Source organism: Girardinichthys multiradiatus, chromosome 1 (genome assembly GCF_021462225.1).
Source record: "Girardinichthys multiradiatus isolate DD_20200921_A chromosome 1, DD_fGirMul_XY1, whole genome shotgun sequence".
Lineage (NCBI taxonomy): Eukaryota > Metazoa > Chordata > Actinopteri > Cyprinodontiformes > Goodeidae > Girardinichthys > Girardinichthys multiradiatus.
The window spans coordinates 5,239,040-5,257,918 of NC_061794.1; the positions used below are offsets into that span (position 1 = coordinate 5,239,040).

General features: G+C 40.1%; 2 protein-coding genes across 6 annotated transcripts in view; one reads left to right on the forward strand and one right to left on the reverse strand.

The window, feature by feature from the left end:
* kif3b (kinesin family member 3B) overlaps window positions 1–4,619 on the reverse strand; it is a 25,023-nt gene extending 20,404 nt beyond the window's left edge. For 2 of the 4 annotated variants that reach the window (XR_007039021.1, XM_047370713.1), the window contains exon 1: window positions 4,434–4,619. The gene's annotated coding sequence lies outside the window, so the exon portion shown is untranslated. Of the gene's footprint in view, window positions 1–283; window positions 407–4,129; window positions 4,266–4,433 lie in introns of those variants that run through there. The other 2 variants (XM_047370730.1, XM_047370722.1) reach the window with 2 other exon arrangements.
* LOC124871453 (kelch-like protein 7) lies at window positions 4,294–17,779 on the forward strand. 2 transcript variants are annotated; one of them, XM_047370747.1, is made up of 14 exons: window positions 4,294–4,435; window positions 4,529–4,624; window positions 7,763–7,915; window positions 7,986–8,088; window positions 10,709–10,802; window positions 10,890–11,014; window positions 11,090–11,262; window positions 14,073–14,247; window positions 14,400–14,536; window positions 14,629–14,872; window positions 15,900–16,098; window positions 16,358–16,455; window positions 16,542–16,719; window positions 17,632–17,779. In XM_047370747.1, exons 3-14 carry the CDS (start codon window positions 7,781–7,783, stop codon window positions 17,699–17,701), a joined length of 1,731 nt encoding a protein of 576 aa, XP_047226703.1. In that variant the 5' UTR covers window positions 4,294–4,435; window positions 4,529–4,624; window positions 7,763–7,780; the 3' UTR covers window positions 17,702–17,779. The 2 variants fall into 2 exon arrangements, with proteins under 2 accessions (XP_047226703.1, XP_047226714.1); XM_047370758.1 differs by lacking the exon at window positions 4,529–4,624 and having other exon boundaries at window positions 4,298–4,435.
* Window positions 17,780–18,879: the final 1,100 nt, after the last annotated feature.

The following is an 18,879-nucleotide window of genomic DNA, read 5'->3' on the forward strand; positions in this document are numbered from 1 at the left end:
GCAGTGAAAAAAATGAACATTAGAAAGATTGCCTGTTTTGCTAATACTCTAATCATTGCTGCTCAAAAGCTGGACACTATACCGGTCATCTTAAAGTGGGCAGGAAAAATCCGAGCTTCAGTGGTGTGGTTAAAGCGGTGCAGCTTGGCTAAACCTATCCTTAAAGAGAAGCAGCGTCTTCTCGGTTATTAGAAATAAAAGTAGACTAAACCTAGTGCAAAATTATATGGCTAAATCAATCATTGAACTATCACAGCAAATACACAACCTGTTTGTAAACCACCTTTCTCTAGGTCTTCCAGAACATGCAGTCATTTTAGATGTGAAGAACAGGTGGAACAGCCTGTTCCTGATGGTGGAGCGATTTCTGCAGCAGTTTCCTGCTATCCAGGCAGCCTCCATGGACCTTGGTTAAAAAAAATCAATGGAGAAGGACATGTATTGTAGATGAGGATAGACTGTGGGATTACCTTAGTCTTTTATCAAAGCAAACTAATGTGCTGGGCTGTGGTCTAACTAATACAACAATGTGTATATTTTTTTCAGACTGGAGAGACTTTCTGATGATGATTTTAGAAAAGCAGAACAGTTTGTCAGAGTTATGAAGATACTCTATACTTCAACCATCTGCAGGTCTGCTGAAAGGAGTCCAACTTTGGGCCAGATTCTGCCCATTTTGGGGAAGCTTCAGCATCACTTCACAGTTACTGATGAGGACTCCTCCTTTACACAGGCTATCAAGGACAAGATATGGGGTGACCTCTCAAAAAGATACCAAGTATGTTGCATAATTTTTTTGTTCTTTTCATTAGGTATACTTAGAGACATCATGACTACTATACTATGCTTTTGTCTTACAGGATGAAAGAATCAGGCAGTTCTTGGAGGAGGGCAAAGCCTTAGATCCAAGATTCAAGATCAAAGTAGGCGATGAAGTGTGGACCAGAATAGAAGAGGAGCTCATAAATAGAACCTCACAACAGGTGTGTATTTATTGTCATTGATAATATTTATTCCTTTTCAAATGTAGATCTGTTTACTTCCATTATAATCTATTGAATATAGAATAAAGTTGTAATGTTCTAGGCCCAGCAGATGAAGCAGGAGCTTGAAAGGACAGCTGGTGACCATGATGACAACTCTTCTGATGAAGACTGTGGAGCTGCAGTAGCAACACTGGTAAAATAAAAGGATACAAAGCATCTTCTTTCCCCACCATTTCATTTTCCATAACAAATTTAAATTGTTGGCAGCTATTCCTTTATTCTTCTTTTTGTTTCCAGAAAAAGCCAAAGCTCTCTGCCCTTGAGGAGCTATTTGTCGATTAGGACATGGCACTTGAAATAAGACAAGAGAACCGTTTTAGCACCACGGAGAAGATTCAAGAAGAGATCTAGCGGTACAAAGGTCTACCATCTACCCTAACCTCTGTGAATTCAGTGACCTGGTGGTAGAATGTGAGGGATATTATGCCAATGCTATCAAACTTTGCAACCAGGTATCTCTGTGTGCAAGCATCATCCACACCCTCAGAGCGTACATTTTCTACTGCTGGAGACAACATCCGCCAGGAGCGGGCTTGTTTGTCTCCTGAGAAAGCAGACAAGTTAATTTTTCTGAAGAAAAACTGCTAAGTAAAAAGGACCTCAGTATGTGAGCATTAGACACTAATTTGTCACTTGTTTGCAACTGTTCTTTTGCACTGAAAATATATTTTTAATGTAAGAAAAGTGCCTGGAATGGAAAAATCTGAGTTAAAAATAAAACTCAAGATTTGTACTTTAATATGTAATGTAATTTTCATTTTGTTAGAATTGATATTATAAAAACTGGTATCGAAAAAAGTATTGTTCAGGAACCGATATCGAAGTAAAGGTATCGGTATTGGTACCGGTATCGAATATTTTTGATTGATACCCTAGATGAGACCAAGATAAACTTATTTGGTTCAGATGGTGTCGAGCGTGCGTGGCAGCAACCAGGTGAGGAGTACAAGGACCAGTGTGTCTTGCCTCCAGTCAAGCATGGTGGTGGCCCTGTCATGGTTTTGGGCTGCGTGAGTGCTGCTTGATGTGGGGAGCTATAATTTATCAAGAGAACCTTGAATGTGACATATTGAAGCAGAGCATGATCCAATCCCTTCGGAAACTGGGCCGCAGGGCAGTATTCCAACATGATAACGACCCCAAACACCCCTCCAAGACGACCACTGCCTTGCTGAAGGAACTGAGGGTAAAGGTGCTGGACTGGCAAGAATGTTTCCAGACCTAAACATCTGTGGAGCACAAGGTCTCTAACATCCACCAACTCTTCTGCCATTCCTCATCATGGAGGAGTGAAAGAAGATTCCAATGGCAACCTGTGAAGCTCTAGTCAACTCCATACCCAGGAAGGTTAAGGGAGTGCTGGAAAAAATAAACAGTGGCTAATCAAAATATTTACACTCTGGGCACAATTAGCAAACGTTTAGTTAGGGCTGTACTTAATTTTGTTGCCAGTGATTAAGACATTACTGGCTATGTGTTGAGTTATTTTGAGGGTACAGCAGTTTTACACTAACTACATTGTATCAAAGAGTTACATCTTCCGTGTTGTCCCACTGAAATATATAATATAATATTTACAATAATAGGAGGGGTGTACTCAGTTTTGTGAGATACTTTATATATTTCAGCACAAACCCTGTGCTGAGACTGCAGGCTAAATAAAACAAATCTTCAGTGTAACCAGCCTCATCAAGCCTGATTTAAAGGTGTACAAACTTATCTCCTGGTTTGGAAATGGTTAGAGAAGTCATTTCTAAGGCTTTGTGGCTCCAGCAATTCAGAGTAAGTGCTATTACCAACACATGGAGAAAACACAGAACATCATCATTTTCAAAAATTGGTGCCATAGATAAATAAACATCAATGACTCCCACAAGAAGGTTGGAAGCCCAAAGTCACTAATGACTAAAAAAACAACACAAAGGCCCACCTCACTTTAGAGAAAAAAACATCTCGATTCCAAAGACTTTTGGTAGAATTTTCTGAGGACTGTCGAGACATAAGTTAAACTTTTAAAAGATGATACATTTGGGTTAAAACTAACGAAGATCATATCTACAGTCAAACATAGTCCTGGGCTGTTTAACTGCCTGAGGACTTGGGCGGCCTAATGTTATTTATGGAACCAAGAATTCGGCTCCCTACAAGAAATACCTGAAGTAGAATGTACACACATACATCTGTGACCTTAAGCTAAAGCACACTTGAATTATGCAGCAGGATATTGACCCAAAGCACACCAGCAAGTCTACATCTGAAAGAAAACAAAAAAAAATAAATTAAAAATCAAGGTGTTCAAGTGGCCTACACAAAGACTGGACCTAAATCCAATTGTATAGCAATGGCGTGACCATAAACATATGACCATACTGGAAACCATCCCATGTGCCTAAATCAAAATAACTCTGCAAGAAAGAGTGGGCCAAAATTCATGGCCAATTAATTCTTTTGTATTCAAAACTGCTACATGTCAAAAATCCTGCTGCCCGTTTTGCTCTTTTATGTGTTATAGTACTTGGGAAAACAAGAATATGACTCGAAGGTTTGGACCTCAGTGAAAAGTGGAAATCCTGCCAGGAAAAGCCTGACTAGTGCATTTCTAGAACAAATTGAGTCTTTGTGACAGACTGCTGGTAACAAAGTAGATCCATAGATTCCTTGCTAAACTGTAATGTGTGGAAACAATCCTGGTTCATCTCTTGAGTTTTACAGCCTATTTAGAATTCAGTGGCTTAAAAAATCTAAAGAAACATTCCTCTGAAAATGTAAGCTATGAACCTTGAAACTGAGTGAAAAACAACTTTCAAAGCCCTTCAAAATACCTGTGAATAAACTGATAAAAACGATTTAAATGTCACAAAGATATTTAGCTGCTTGGTTTAAAAATGTTAATAATGGATAACAAGATTTTTACAAAGATGGATTTTACAAACTGCTCAGTAAAAACACAACATCCACTAGAAGTGAATCGGATGATAAGCTATTCATAAATACATATATCCCCTCATCAGTAACTAATACTAGCGGTTAATACTGTCCGAAGCCACAGCCCTAAATTAGCTAACAGAATTAGGTGTACTAACCAAAGCAGTGATGAATGACAGCCGCTGGGAGCCGTTTGTTAGCCAGCTTCTTCCCATAAAGCAGTTATTAGAAATTAAATTAACATCAAAAACAAGCGGTCGGTGTAGCAGCTCAGCTAACGTTAGCTAAGGTTAGATACAGCCCGGAGAGAGAGAGCACAACACCGGCCTAGCAACGCCAAACACACCGAGGTTAACCTCTGCTACAAGTCTGATAGCATTGCCTGGCTAACACGCTCCGAGACGGACTGTTGGGATTAAAAACGAACATGAAGCCGACAGACTATACGGGTTTCAGATTTACCGGTGAGTAGCGTCGTTCTGTCCAGAAGTTCCATTGCAATGAAGTGAGCCCAGCCCCTGCCTGACAAAAATCCCTCTGTATCCTGGATAAACCAGCCGCAGGTTGCTGCGCAGCTCTTTGAGTGTTTACGGTAGATGCTATAAAAGGGGCGTCCACATCCGGTGCGTTTCCACCCACACCTGGATGATCAGGTAAGGTCTAACAAACCTTTTTACCGTTAAACGTTTATCCATTAGCGCGGAACGGCGTCTGTCCTGTCACCGTATGCGTACATAGACCCAACGCGTTAGACAGCAGACCTACTGAGAAACAAACACGTAACTTAATATGTTTTTGTTTCAAAGTAGTTCGTTCATTGCCCTAAATTTTGACATAACGTTGAACTTCGCCGGTCAAAGGCTAACTTCTATTGAGGAGGAGATTAAAGGTGGTCTAGCATTCAAACACATGTGGCCATTTCCATAAAATAAAGAGGTTTATTCCACCGAAAGCAAATGTTGCTGGAAATGATGATGAAAATGCTGCTTAACATTTATTTTACGGAGCTTTTGAAAGTTTGGGGTGTTTTCAATTGATAAGATCTTTGTAAAATTATGATCCCTTGAAGGGTAAATTACAACAACAAAAATTGTGCACATTATCAGAGTAATTCTTTCTCCACTGAACATATTAACCTGCTATCCAGCCATTTCATACGGCTCTCTTTACCATTCATTTTATTTGAATCCCTACGCTTTTCATTCAACCTTTTTTTTTTATATTTTTAAGTTGGTATGGAGATGTTGTGAAGCTGGACATTAAAGGCCTGTTTGTTTTGATTAATATGTAATAAACCCAGCATATGTGTCTTGGAGAAGCTGAGAAGCAGCATCATTCTGCAGATTATCTTCTGCATGTCAAACACAGGCCAATGGCTTTTTAAATGGCTGACCTTTAAAACCATATTGACAAACGTTTAAGACATTGTGACCGCTACCAGAACTGTGCTTTGGGATTTGAATATGGTATTTACCATGACTATTATGACTGTCATGGTTTATATTTTGGATAAATGGACATTGGTTGTCCTTGGAGATGCTATAAACTGTAACATTCGCATTAGATTTACTTTTGTTTGTTTTTTACATTAAACTCCATGGTTATGTAAATGCACTGTAGTTAGGTATAGTACCATGACCGTTGGATGTGAACCACATGCTGGAGAATGCTAAAGTGTTGCAAAAGTAGTGTGGGTTAGAATTCAAAGATTCTCTCAATTCAGGTGAACACTTTGTATGTTTCACACATAAAACATAGTTTCTAACTGGTATTCACTTTGACTTATTATGGTTTTTGTTTAGAAAAGAACTGTGGTTTTCTATCTAAATGACCATTCACATTTCCCATTTATAACTGCATAATCCTCCACTTTGTATTTTATCTACTGCAGCTACTTTAAATTATTAGTTAATCTGAATAATATGTCTCAAATGTAAAGAGGTTGTGGATATTTATCAAAGTTTAGATTTATTTAATCAAGCTGAAAGTAATCAAGGATTATGTTTTTTAATCATACAATCCGGCCTAATTTTGAGTTGGACATGTCAGACCAGAACACCACCTTGGAAGAAGAAACTAAACAAAGATCCTCTTTTTAAGGTCCAGAACTGCTGCTGGCTCCCTCATAGAACTGCCTTTGACCTCGGTTTATATAGCGCCCAAGGCATCATGTCTTAGCTCAGCCAATTGGGTGGGGGGGGGGGGGGGGGGGGGGGGGGGGGGGGGCTGAGCACAGCTGTTCTGTCCTGCTGGAGTTGAGTAGACATTCAAGGTTTCCAAACATATGTGTTCTTCTGAATGAAATGACAGGCTTAGGTCTTAGAGTTAACACATGAATCACTGTCCCTGATCGTAGGTTTCTGAAAGCTTCTCTGAAATGTTAACTTTAAAGTGAGATCTTTCTTAAAGGGACACATTTGCACAAGGACTGCTCAGTATTTTACAAATGTATCATTATTAAAATATTCCTTTATGCAATATCCATATCTCAAAGAAATGCTTGGACAGCATTAAATTATTGCCTAATTATTTACCTTGCATTCAGGCGCTCTATACAAAATTGTTATTTTAATGGGCTTGCTTATTGTATCATAAAAATATTTGAAAAGGTGAAGGGGAGGTAAGAAGGTAAGTTCATGAAGAAATATGATTGGCCAGAAGCAGCATGTTTCATAAAACCAAAATGGTGAGATGAAAATTATTCAGTTTTGAAGATTCAAGGATGCCCTTAGTTGGTCTAAACAACCTGCTATCCCAACCAACTCCATCTAGATCTTGGTTGTTTTGAAGGTAGTTTAAGACTGTGTGTGTGAAAGGTCAGATTTGATTTGTTCGTGGTAACTACAATACTCTAGAGTTTGTTTTTGTGTGCTTCTATACTGGTACCCTGAAATTTGAGGGGTGGTTGAAGGATTTTATTTTTTTAAGGTTTTTGTGCCACTAGTGGCCTTTTTATTTGCAGACTTCAGACAGGAAATGGGCAGAGAGAAGGGTGGGAAGACATGCAGCGAGGTCCCAAGGTTTGAAATCAAACCCCAGATGGGTGTATCGAAGACTAATGGCCGCCTTGTTTGGAGCCCATGCTCTACCTCTACACCACGCACCGCCTCAGGCTTTGATTCCATTTAAAGGGCATCATTATAAAATTGAGTTTGCATAAACAACTTTAGCACATTTCTACCATCTCAACATGACTCCGAACTCAAAAATGCCAATGTCCTGGCCCTGGTCTGACTAATTATTAGTTTTAGCCCATCTGGAACAGAGATGAAACAACTACTGGATTTTATGATTAACAGGATTTTTATTTTATTTTTTATTGATTAAATAATACTTTGATAAGACTACCAAATCATGTGCTGTTTTCCCTGAAGCAGTGGACAAGTTTCTTTTTAAAGTATTAGTACAACAAATGAACTAAAACAGAACTTCCTGCATTTTATACAAATAAGAGCCTTGAGCATCAACTTGTGTGCTCTGAACTCAAACACATTTAAGAAAATAATATTTACAATATTTCTATTATTGCTCATAAACCCTAAGTGGATACTAGGTGCATTGTGGGCTTGGTCTGCTGACTGCAATTTGTTCCTGACTTGTCAAATGCAGTTGTCGATTTTAATGTAACAAATTTGTGAATGTATTCCTACTACTGCTGATAATGATTCATAAAATTACATTGATATGGTTGGGTTCACATATGCCTAAACTGCGCAAAACAAATCTGTCAATCAAAAAGAAGCTTGACTGAAATGTTGCCTCTGTTGGTAATATGTGGCTGGTTTAATCAGCCTCACGCAGCTCCATAGATGGCCTCTAAAGTGAATCAGCCGAGCTCCGACAGGACCGTGAGCTCCAACAGGACCGTGAGCACCTGTCACACTGGAGCCAAACCCGACCACCTCTCTGGCCTTGTAAAATCCATGGATGAGATGAGAAAACGGGTGAGGATTATACATCTAGTGCTTGGATGAAAGCAACTTTACGCATGCTGATTTGTCTTTTTCTCTACAGGGTGCACTGTGTGATGTCACCCTTGTGGTTCAGGAGAGGCGCTTTTCTGTCCATCGGCTGGTTTTAGCAGCTGGGAGTGAATTCTTTCGCCTCATGTTCACAAGTATGCAGGACATGTTTGGAACCTCATCCTTCACAGCTACACCATACTGCCAAAAGAATTCACATGTTTGCGTTCACACACATGAATTTGATTAGCATCCTGCTCTTCATCCACTGGGTTTATTGTCGGCCCACCGTTCACAGTTGTAACGCTCAGATCTTCTGGGAAGGTTTTTTAACAAGGTTTAGGAGTGTGTGTGTGTTTATGAGGATTTTTGATGATTCTTTCAGAAGCCCATTTGTGAAGTTAGATGTTTCATGAGAAGGACTGGCTAAAAGTCTCGCCTTTTAATTCATCTCATAGGTGTTCTCTCATGTTGAGGTGAAGACTCTACAGGCCAGTTTAGTTCACCCATCAATGTCTTTATGGATCTTTGTGCTCAGGTGGTGATGTTTGAGTAGGCGGTGGCCTTGCCCAAACTTTTTCCACGGAGTTGGGAAAATAAAAAAACTTCTATACATCCCCTCCTGCACCAAACTTTCCACAGGGCAGACAAACATGTGTTGCTTTCCTGGCAACTGCTAACCCAGACTCGTCTACACAGAGAAGCAAGATTCATCACCCTAGGGACCACATCTTCATTGCTCTATAGTCCACTGGTGGTGTGCTTTACAGTACAGCATCAGACGCTTTGCATTGCACCTGGTGATGTAAGGCTTGGGAACAGCTGCACAGCCAGGCATAAAGCTCTACAGGTCCTTCTCAAAATATTAGCATATTGTGATAAAGTTCATTACTTTCCATAATGTCATGATGAAAATTTAACATTCATATATTTTAGATTCATTGCACACTAACTGAAATATTTCAGGTCTTTTATTGTCTTAATACGGATGATTTTGGCATACAGCTCATGAAAACCCAAAATTCCTATCTCACAAAATTAGCATATTTCATCCGACCAATAAAAGAAAAGTGTTTTTAATACAAAAAACGTCAACCTTCAAATAATCATGTACAGTTATGCACTCAATACTTGGTCGGGAATCATTTTGCAGAAATGACTGCTTCAATGCGGCGTGGCATGGAGGCAATCAGCCTGTGGCACTGCTGAGGTCTTATGGAGGCCCAGGATGCTTCGATAGCGGCCTTTAGCTCATCCAGAGTGTTGGGTCTTGAGTCTCTCAACGTTCTCTTCACAATATCCCTCAGATTCTCTATGGGGTTCAGGTCAGGAGAGTTGGCAGGTCAATTGAGCACAGTGATACCATGGTCAGTAAATCATTTACCAGTGGTTTTGGCACTGTGAGCAGGTGCCAGGTTGTGCTGAAAAATGAAATCTTCATCTCCATAAAGCTTTTCAGCAGATGGAAGCATGAATTGCTCCAAAATCTCCTGATAGCTAGCTGCATTGACCCTGCCCTTGATAAAACAGTGGACCAACACCAGCAGCTGACACGGCACCCCAGACCATCACTGACTGTGGGTACTTGACACTGGACTTCTGGCATTTTGGCATTTCCTTCTCCCCAGTCTTCCTCCAGACTCTGGCACCTTGATTTCTGAATGACATGCAGAATTTGCTTTCATCCGAAAAAAGTACTTTGGACCACTGAGCAACAGTCCAGTGCTGCTTCTCTGTAGCCCAGGTCAGGCGCTTCTGCTGCTGTTTCTGGTTCAAAAGTGGCTTGACCTGGGAAATGCGGCACCTGTAGCCCATTTCCTGCACACGCCTGTGCACGGTGGCTCTGGATGTTTCTACTCCAGACTCAGTCCACTGCTTCCGCAGGTCCCCCAAGGTCTGGAATCGGCCCTTCTCCACAATCTTCCTCAGGGTCCGGTCACCTCTTCTCGTTGTGCAGCGTTTTCTGCCACACTTTTTCCTTCCCACAGACTTCCCACTGAGGTGCCTTGATACAGCACTCTGGGAACAGCCTATTTGTTCAGAAATGTCTTTCTGTGTCTTACCCTCTTGCTTGAGGGTGTCAATAGTGGCCTTCTGGACAGCAGTCAGGTCGGCAGTCTTACCCATGATTGGGGTTTTGAGTGATGAACCAGGCTGGGAGTTTTAAAGGCCTCAGGAATCTTTTGCAGGTGTTTAGAGTTAACTCGTTGATTCAGATGATTAGGTTCATAGCTCGTTTAGAGACCCTTTTAATGATATGCTAATTTTGTGAGATAGGAATTTTGGGTTTTCATGAGCTGTATGCCAAAATCATCCGTATTAAGACAATAAAAGACCTGAAATATTTCAGTTAGTGTGCAATGAATCTAAAATATATGAATGTTAAATGTTCATCATGACATTGTGGAAAATAATGAACTTTATCACAATATGCTAATATTTTGAGAAGGACCTGTATATGCACTGTTCCTGAGCTAATCCGAATAACACATGATGTTTGGTTGTAACTATTGACCTTCCTGAAAGTTGGTTACCTCTGTGCCCCATGCGCCTTTGCATCTGCTCACCATCCTCTTGGTTTGTTTTTATTTTTTTGGGGCTCTCGGGTTGTGGCCAAATTGCAAATCGCTTCCAGTTCTTTATAATTTCACTAAGACTTGACTGGAATATTGAAAATGAGTTTATTTGGGGGACTGACCCCATGCTTCTGGCAACATGGTGTAAATCTTTTTGGTTTTTTTCTTTTCACATTAACAAGTTTCCTATCACTTTCAGCAAACATGATCGAGTCAATATCTTCTGAGGTGGAGCTACCGGGAGTGGATCCTGAAATCGTTGAGCTACTGATTGACTACATTTACACATCGCAGTAGGAACCTTTACACAAACAAAAACAGATGTGTAATTGTACCACATTTTAATGTACACGAATTAGTTAATTTCTTTCTCCATACAGAATCAAGTTAAACAGGAGAAACGTTCAGTCATTGCTGCAGGCAGCCTGCCAGTATCAGATTGAGCCTATCCAACTGATGTGCGAGGAGTTTCTGAAGGAACAGATGGACATTGCAAACTGCATGGGTAAAGAGCAAGAAACACAAATACAGGCTTGCTGCTTTGACAGTGTCCTATTCAGAGGTTTGTTCTCTTCTGCAGATATGTGGGCCATGGCACATTATTTGGATTGTGAGGGACTGAAAGAAAAGGCTGAAGCCTTTCTCATTAAGCACTTTACAAAATCAATCATGTTGAATGACTTCCTACAGCTTCATATCACCTGCCTGTCAAGGATACTCAGGAATGACAAGCTTTCTGTCCCTGAGGAGCAGGTACATTCTTTAAGTATTCTTAAATAAGGGGAGAAAATATGGAGCTAAATTGGGGCCATAAAGTTTGTTCAAAAGAAAAAAATTTAAACCTGAAACATTATTTTGAACCTCCCCCAAAACATTTGTGAAAACTGAAAAAAAAACTTGCAACTGAAAAAAAAACCCGATGTGAAACTGGAAGAAAAAAAAGTTCCAAACTACTTTTCAGATTCAAGTTTTTTTTTTTTTTCGAACTTGCAGATTTTTTTTTCGGCTTCAAACCTTTGGCCCTGTTTTGGCGTGGGGGGCGGAGCCTCAGATCACGGGGGTGCGGAATCATGACTGACAGCTCAACACAGCAGGTGAACAACATATTCCCAGCTGTTGCATTCAGGGACCGTGGGAACTGGGATTATCTGTAATACATCATCAAAATTCTATATATATGTGATTGGTTTTGAAAGATAACATGCTTCACCAATAGAAGCAGCTTACGTGAATACACGACACGCATCTCAGAGGAGAAAATATGATCTTGACAGATTTGCACAGCATTTTAAGTCCGTGTTGGAGATTTCTCATGCTCTCAACATCAAGCAAAAGAACTGCCAGACTAGGCGGCAGGAATGAAACCAGATGCAAAACGAGCCGGTATTTTCCGAATATTCTTGCTTAATTAAGCCTGGACTTGTTTTCACATGGACTGGACTCGGGTTTCGGTTTCTGGTGCATTTTTGATTTAGATGTGTTTGGTCTCCATTTAGTGAAGTAACTCACAGCCAGGGGCAAACAGGCATACGGGGCAACCAAGGAAATTTTCAGTGGTCCGCTGTTTGTCAGAGCTACCGCACCCTGTTGGCGGTCAGACCTCTCGGAGTTTCTCCGGTCCTTGGTCCCCAGAAGCGATCACATACTCTGACTCTTCAAGGAACGACTCTCTAAAAAGAGCTGAAAGTTAGAAACTGTTTGAGACTCTCTAAATTAGGCAGTCAAATGATTACAGAAATCAGCGCCGAGGCTTGTCTCGGACCTGTTAGAGGATGACGAAGAGCCCCAAAAGAAGGTCACATGTAGTTTTATATCTGGCACTCCAATGCAATGGATGTTCCCTCCCTCAGTGTTTATCAGTACACTATGTGTCACCATTGTGGTGTCTATCTGGTACATTGTGTAGTAGGTGGTGTCCATCCTTAATCTAAGTGTGCTGCTGCATTCTAATCAAACCAGTTACAGCCTGCTCCACCATCAAACCCAGTGCCCCAGCCACAGGTAATTCATGACAAACCTTGGGCCATTTATCCTTGTAATGTGTGTCGATGAGCATTCTTGTCCTATTCTAACAAAAAGGAAACATTAGAACTTATGCTTTATATCATTATGGTATAAATGGGAAAAACTGCTATGAGTCATAAATAAAGGTTATCCTTAACAGGTTGATATGGCATAGCTTAGGGCACAATGGTCCAGAAAAATATCAGCGCCCAAGAAACAGTCACCTCTTCCGTACTTGATGTCGCGCTCGCCCTACGTCTGTGCAGGGCGATGGGCCGGTGATTCACGGGCTGAAGTGAACCATTGGCCCAGCGCCCTGCATCTGTGAAAGGCGGTTATTAAAAACTAAACACTCACAAAATAAGAAATGCCTAAGCCAGCGGTCCACCGGGGATTTCACCAGTTGCCCCATATGCCAGTTTGCCCCTGGCTGTGAGTCACTTCACTAAATGAAGACCAAACACATTTTAATCAAAAATGCACCAGAAACCGAAACCCGAGTCCAGTCCATGTGAAAACAAGTCCAGGCTTAATTATGCAAGGATATTCGGAAAATACCGGCTCGTTTTGCATCTGGTTTCATACCGCCGCTTAGTCTGGCAGATCTTTTGCTTTATGTTGAGAGCATGAGAAATCTCCAACACGGACTTAAAATGATGTGCAAATCTGTTAAGATCATATTTTCTCTTCTGAGATGCGTGTCGTGTATTCACGTAAGCTGCTTCTATCAAAGAAGCATGTTATCTTTCAAAAGCAATCGCATATATTTAGAATATCGATGATTTATTACAGATGTTTTCAGTTCCTACGGTCCCTGAATGCAACAACTGGGAATATGTTGTTCATCCGCTGTGTTGAGCTGTCAGTCATGATTCCGCACCCCCGTGATCTGAGGCCCCGCCCCACACGCCAAAACAGGGCCAAAAATGTGAAAACTGAAAAAAAAATCTGCAAGTTCGAAAAAAGAAAAAACAAAACTTGAATCTGAAAAGTAGTTTGGAACTTTTTTTTTTTTTCCTGTTTCACGTGTTTTGTTTTTTTATCTGCAAAACTTTTTTTTCAGTTTTCAAATTTTTTTGGGGGGAGGTTCAAAATAATCTTTCAGGTTCAAATGTTTTTCTTTTGAACAAACGTTTATTTTTCAGGTTTAAATCTTTATTTTTTTGAACAAACTTTTATTTTTCAGGTTCAAATTTTTTTCGTTTGAACAAACTTTATGGCCCCAATTTAGCTCCATAAGAAAATAAAGGATTTTTATTAATTTTTTCCCCAAACTTTATGCAATTTTTTATAAACGGTGTTTTGTGAAGGTAACCCAGGGGAGTAAAGAATGTATGGTCTGACCTTTCCTTTGCATGTTTTCATGTATTTTCATGTGCAGGTGAGAATGCTTGAATAAAGGGTCATCCTGAGATCTGGAAACAGACTTGTGTAATTTTCATTTAATGTTGCCTCTCCAAGTGCAGCCATAGAAAATATGCCCCAGTCTTTGAAAGCCTGTACATTAACCAAAAGCTCCTGAAACAATATATTTTTCCTTTTTTAATCCTGGTTTTCAGATCTATAGTGCTGCCTTACGCTGGTTGAAGCATGATTTGCTCAACAGACAACAGCATTTGGTGGAGGTGTTGAGCTGTGTTCGCTTTTGTCTGATCTCTAAAGACTTTCTGTCGCAAACTGTGCAGACTGAGCCCCTGATTGTGAACAGCCCACAGTGCCTCAGCATGGTCACTGGTAAGTAGAAAGTAGAGGATGCATCTAAACGGCTGGTATTGAACGTGTGCAAGCAGTTTGAGAATGTTGCTCTGGCTTTCAGCTGTGTTGGAACTCTTGTACCTATTAACATACTCATGTACACACCAAACAGCCCGTCCTTTTTCTCCAAGGTGCGATACACTACCACCTGAACTGGAGGGAAAACCAGGACTTGGCAGTGATATGCCAGCCTCGATTGAAAAAACTCAAACACATTGCTTTGTTTGGACACTTGCAGGCTGACCCCTGCCGCTACTTCAACCCTAAGGTAGTTTTTGGAAGGTTGCCCGAACCTCTTGCCTGTGAGCCCATTTTTCTAATTTTTGCCAGTATTGCAGCATCATGGTGGCTTTTCTGCAGGATTCCAAGTGGACAGCCATCCACTGCTCCTTGGAGAAACGGTTGAATGCTGCAGCAGTATACTGGGATGATGAGGTCTACATATTGGGAGGCTCGACTTGCCAAGGTTTTGAAAAGCGCATAGACTGCTACAACATTCCACATCAGAGAATGTACTCCAGAATGGAGATGCCCTCACCCCGTAACAAGCTAGCTGCCTGTGTCTGTCAGGGAAAAATCTACATATCAGGTGGAATAGTGCAGAGTGAGTATGGGTTTTAGTAATGATGCACCAATTTTTAGGCAATTTATCAGCCGTTTTTTAACTTTTTATTTTTTTGCCTATGAACATATCACATCTTCATTTTGTTTTATATGCTGGTCATTTAGTACCAGTTGCCATTTAAAGAGGTGATGAATCCAGCTTGATCTGGAACTCCTAAGCTAAGAAAACAAGAGTAAAACTTAAATAATTACGTAGCTTATCAGGTTATAGTTCAACCTGCATATAATTATGGTGAAATGTAGGAACAAATGTAAATTATTTATAATTCTAATATATAAAACAGTAAATACTTTTTTAATTTGACATTTTATTAAAAAATAAGTAAATTTTCTCATCAGAAACCAGTGATTATAAAGTTATTTTGTTTTAGTATGTGGTCAGTAGAAATGCAATCAGTTTTGTTTTTAAATCATAAAAGCATAGAATCACTTGCAATCAAAATAACGTGTTTTCAAATATTCCACATTCGAGACCAAAAGTACTGCAATCATTACTGTAGGAGGCGATGTTTCTTTACCTTAAAGTTGTTGTCCCACTTCTATTTTTTGTTTTTCTCTCAAAGCAGCTCCAAAATATACATGAACATGAAATAAAACCTGTAGCTAAAATTTAAACTCACTGAGCCCAATATCAAACCCTGACCACACATGGGAATTGATGTTAAGGCTGCATGATATACTTTGCTGGCACACAGTGAGGTGGTGAGGTTGTCCTCCTTCCATTACTGGTCTGTGATGAGAAAATCTAGTTACCAAAATGGATAATTTCTTCTATGTTCTAATGCACTTTTTGTAATCTAGCTTTAATGGTGCCATTTTAATGTAACCTGAATTAAAATTATTCTGTAACCCATCAATCAATCTTTACAGTAAAACAGGGAAAAGGCACATATAACAGAAACCAGAACTGCAATCAGTGAATCTTATTTTTACATCAACCAATATTTTACTGATGAACTGGCCTTGAGACATGCTGTCCATGTACTCTGCTCTGTATGTATGTCCAGATCACCTGCCTGTGGACCTCTTTGAGTCCTTCGACACACATACTAATTCGTGGCAAGTCGAAACAAACTTGTTGACCGCCCGCTGCTGCCATGGATCAGTGGAAGTCAACGGGCTCATTTATGTTTGTGGTGGAGGACTGATGAGGGACCACTTTAGGATTATCAACACCTGTGAGGTGTACGACCCCAGGATCAGACAGTGAGTCACACACCCAAGGTGCGAAATGGGAACTCAATGAAGGGCTAAACAGTTCCTCCTTTTTATTTCAACTTAAAATAAATGAGACTTTTAGTGCTTATAGATGTCTAAAATGTCAGCCATAAAAGTACTGCCTCAGCTCGAGTTCAGCAAACAATACTTGTTTATGAAATGGTCCTGAAGCCATTAGTTCCTCTTCAAAGTTTGCTGTAGAAACAACTAAGAAAGATTTCACTGCCTTCACAACTGAACTTTTCAGGTGGAGGGAGTTGAGCCCCATGATAGATACTAGGAAGAACCATGGGCTGGTAGTGGTCGGCAGCAGGATCTATGCCATTGGAGGGAAGGGTCATGAAGGTAATTTAAACACTTGACTATAATATTGTCTATAGAACAAACATGCAATGCCTAATTTTCACTTTTTTTTTCTTTTTTCTAAAAAGGCCCTTTGCAATCAGTGGAATGGTATGACATCAACAATGACATTTGGCATCCTTGTGAACCAATGCCGTTTCCTTTAATGGTGAAATGTGCTGCCATTGGTGAAACGATCTACGTGCTGGCGGGCAAAGGGAAGGAGCGACTCTGCCGCATCCTGAAATACAACACCAGAACCAACAAGTAGGTTATCATTTTTTATTTTAAAGAAAATAAATAAATTTGTCACAGCAGTACATTCAAATAGCAGGATTTTTTAGCAGGATTTTTAATGTTCAGATGGTTTAAGCATTTACTTCTCAGCTTCCTTGCATCTCCTGCTCTTCAATGATTTATTAATTTTTTTTCTTGTGAAAAAGTGGAGTGTCAAAGGACAGGCCCACAGTAACAACTTTTCTAGAGGATGTGGGAAATTCCTTATTTGTGTCCAACGTGGCTAATATTAGTATATTACTTTAAATAAATGCAAATTGTCATTAAAGTAAGAATAACTCATTAATTTATTGAACTTGGACCCACTAGATATTTCATGGTAAAATTGAAAAGGTGAAAGTCTGTAAGCAGACGATGGCATTTTTTCAGTTCCCTTGCTGTGAAAATGAGATTATTGGCTGGGGGAGAAAGCTTTTTTTTTTTTTTTTTACTATTTATTTATTTTTAAGCATTGCCAAACAAATACTGGTTTAAAAATCAGCCATTTTTGACTTCACCAGTTTAACTCCGTATGTCTCATTCAGTTTGTACCACTACACAGCTGTCGATTCACAGGTGTACAGAGCAAGATGCTGAATCTCAATACCACATTCAAATGAAAAAAATTGGGTACCTGTCTCTGTCAGACTGATTATAACCATTGGAAAAGAGAAGGGGGTCATACAGGTAGCAGAAATGGAGGGTGTGTTTGCACCTCAACCATAACTGAGCCAGAAATTGTCCCCTCCCCACCCACCTTCTCTTGCTTTTAAGAACAAACTTTTTTTATGTATTTCATTTAGTTTTGCTTCCACAAACACAAGATGCTTTTAAAAAACAGACCCCCCCCAAAAAAAATGAATTAAACATCTGAAATCTGATGGCTGTTTTTCTTCCCTTTAGGTGGAGGATTTGTCATAACATCCGTGCGGTCCCATACCCAGGCTCTGTTGTCTGCGCAGTAGACCTATGAGTGTGTGTGTGTGTGTGGGGGGGGGGGGGGGGGTATTCTATGTATTTTTAAACTGCCTAATATTTTAAATTTTTATATTGAATAAATTTTTTGCAAAAAATTGTAATGTTTCTAAATGAATTTCTAGTTTTCTTCAAACTGAACTTCCAGAGGTTGATTAGAAATGAGCCCCTCATCATTTTTAAAGATGTAAATTTTTAAGGTTAGGTCAAAGGTCATTTGGCTCCACACTATTTAAATAACAAAATTAAATGTGCTACATTTGTGCTGCTACAGTTGTGTACCACCTTCATTTAAAAAAAAGAATTAAGTCACCTAACAGCCCCTTGTATAGGTCCTTCTCAAAATATTAGCATATTGTGATAAAGTTCATTATTTTCCATAATATCATGATGAAAATTTAACATTCATATATTTTAGATTCATTGCACACTAACTGAAATATTTCAGGTCTTTTATTGTCTTAATACGGATGATTTTGGCATACAGCTCATGAAAACCCAAAATTCCTATCTCACAAAATTAGCATATCATTAAAAGGGTCTCTAAACGAGCTATGAACCTAATCATCTGAATCAACGAGTTAACTCTAAACACCTGCAAAAGATTCCTGAGGCCTTTAAAACTCCCAGTCTGGTTCATCACTCAAAACCCCAATCATGGGTAAGACTGCCGACCTGACTGCTGTCCAGAAGGCCACTATTGACACCCTCAAGCAAGAGGGTAAGACACAGAAAGAAATTTCTGAACGAATAGGCTGTTCCCAGAGTGCTGTATCAAGGCACCTCAGTGGGAAGTCTGTGGGAAGGAAAAAGTGTGGCAGAAAACGCTGCACAACGAGAAGAGGTGACCGGACCCTGAGGAAAATTGTGGAGAAGGGCCGATTCCAGACCTTGGGGGACCTGCGGAAGCCGTGGACTGAGTCTGGAGTAGAAACATCCAGAGCCACCGTGCACAGGCGTGTGCAGGAAATGGGCAACAGGTGCCGTATTCCCCAGGTCAAGCCACTTTTGAACCAGAAACAGCGGCAGAAGCGCCTGACCTGGGCTACAGAGAAGCAGCACTGGACTGTTGCTCAGTGGTCCAAAGTACTTTTTTTGGATGAAAGCAAATTCTGCATGTCATTCGGAAATCAAGGTGCCAGAGTCTGGAGGAAGACTGGGGAGAAGGAAATGCCA

Bases quoted from the DNA above. Each gene is read 5' to 3' on its own strand.
- LOC124871453 (XM_047370747.1), top strand. From the start codon at position 7,781: ATGGCCTCTAAAGTGAATCAGCCGAGCTCCGACAGGACCGTGAGCTCC. The intron at 14,248-14,399 runs GTAAGTAGAAAG...TTTTTCTCCAAG, and splicing joins GTGCCTCAGCATGGTCACTG to GTGCGATACACTACCACCTG. The intron at 14,537-14,628 runs GTAGTTTTTGGA...GCTTTTCTGCAG, and splicing joins GCCGCTACTTCAACCCTAAG to GATTCCAAGTGGACAGCCAT.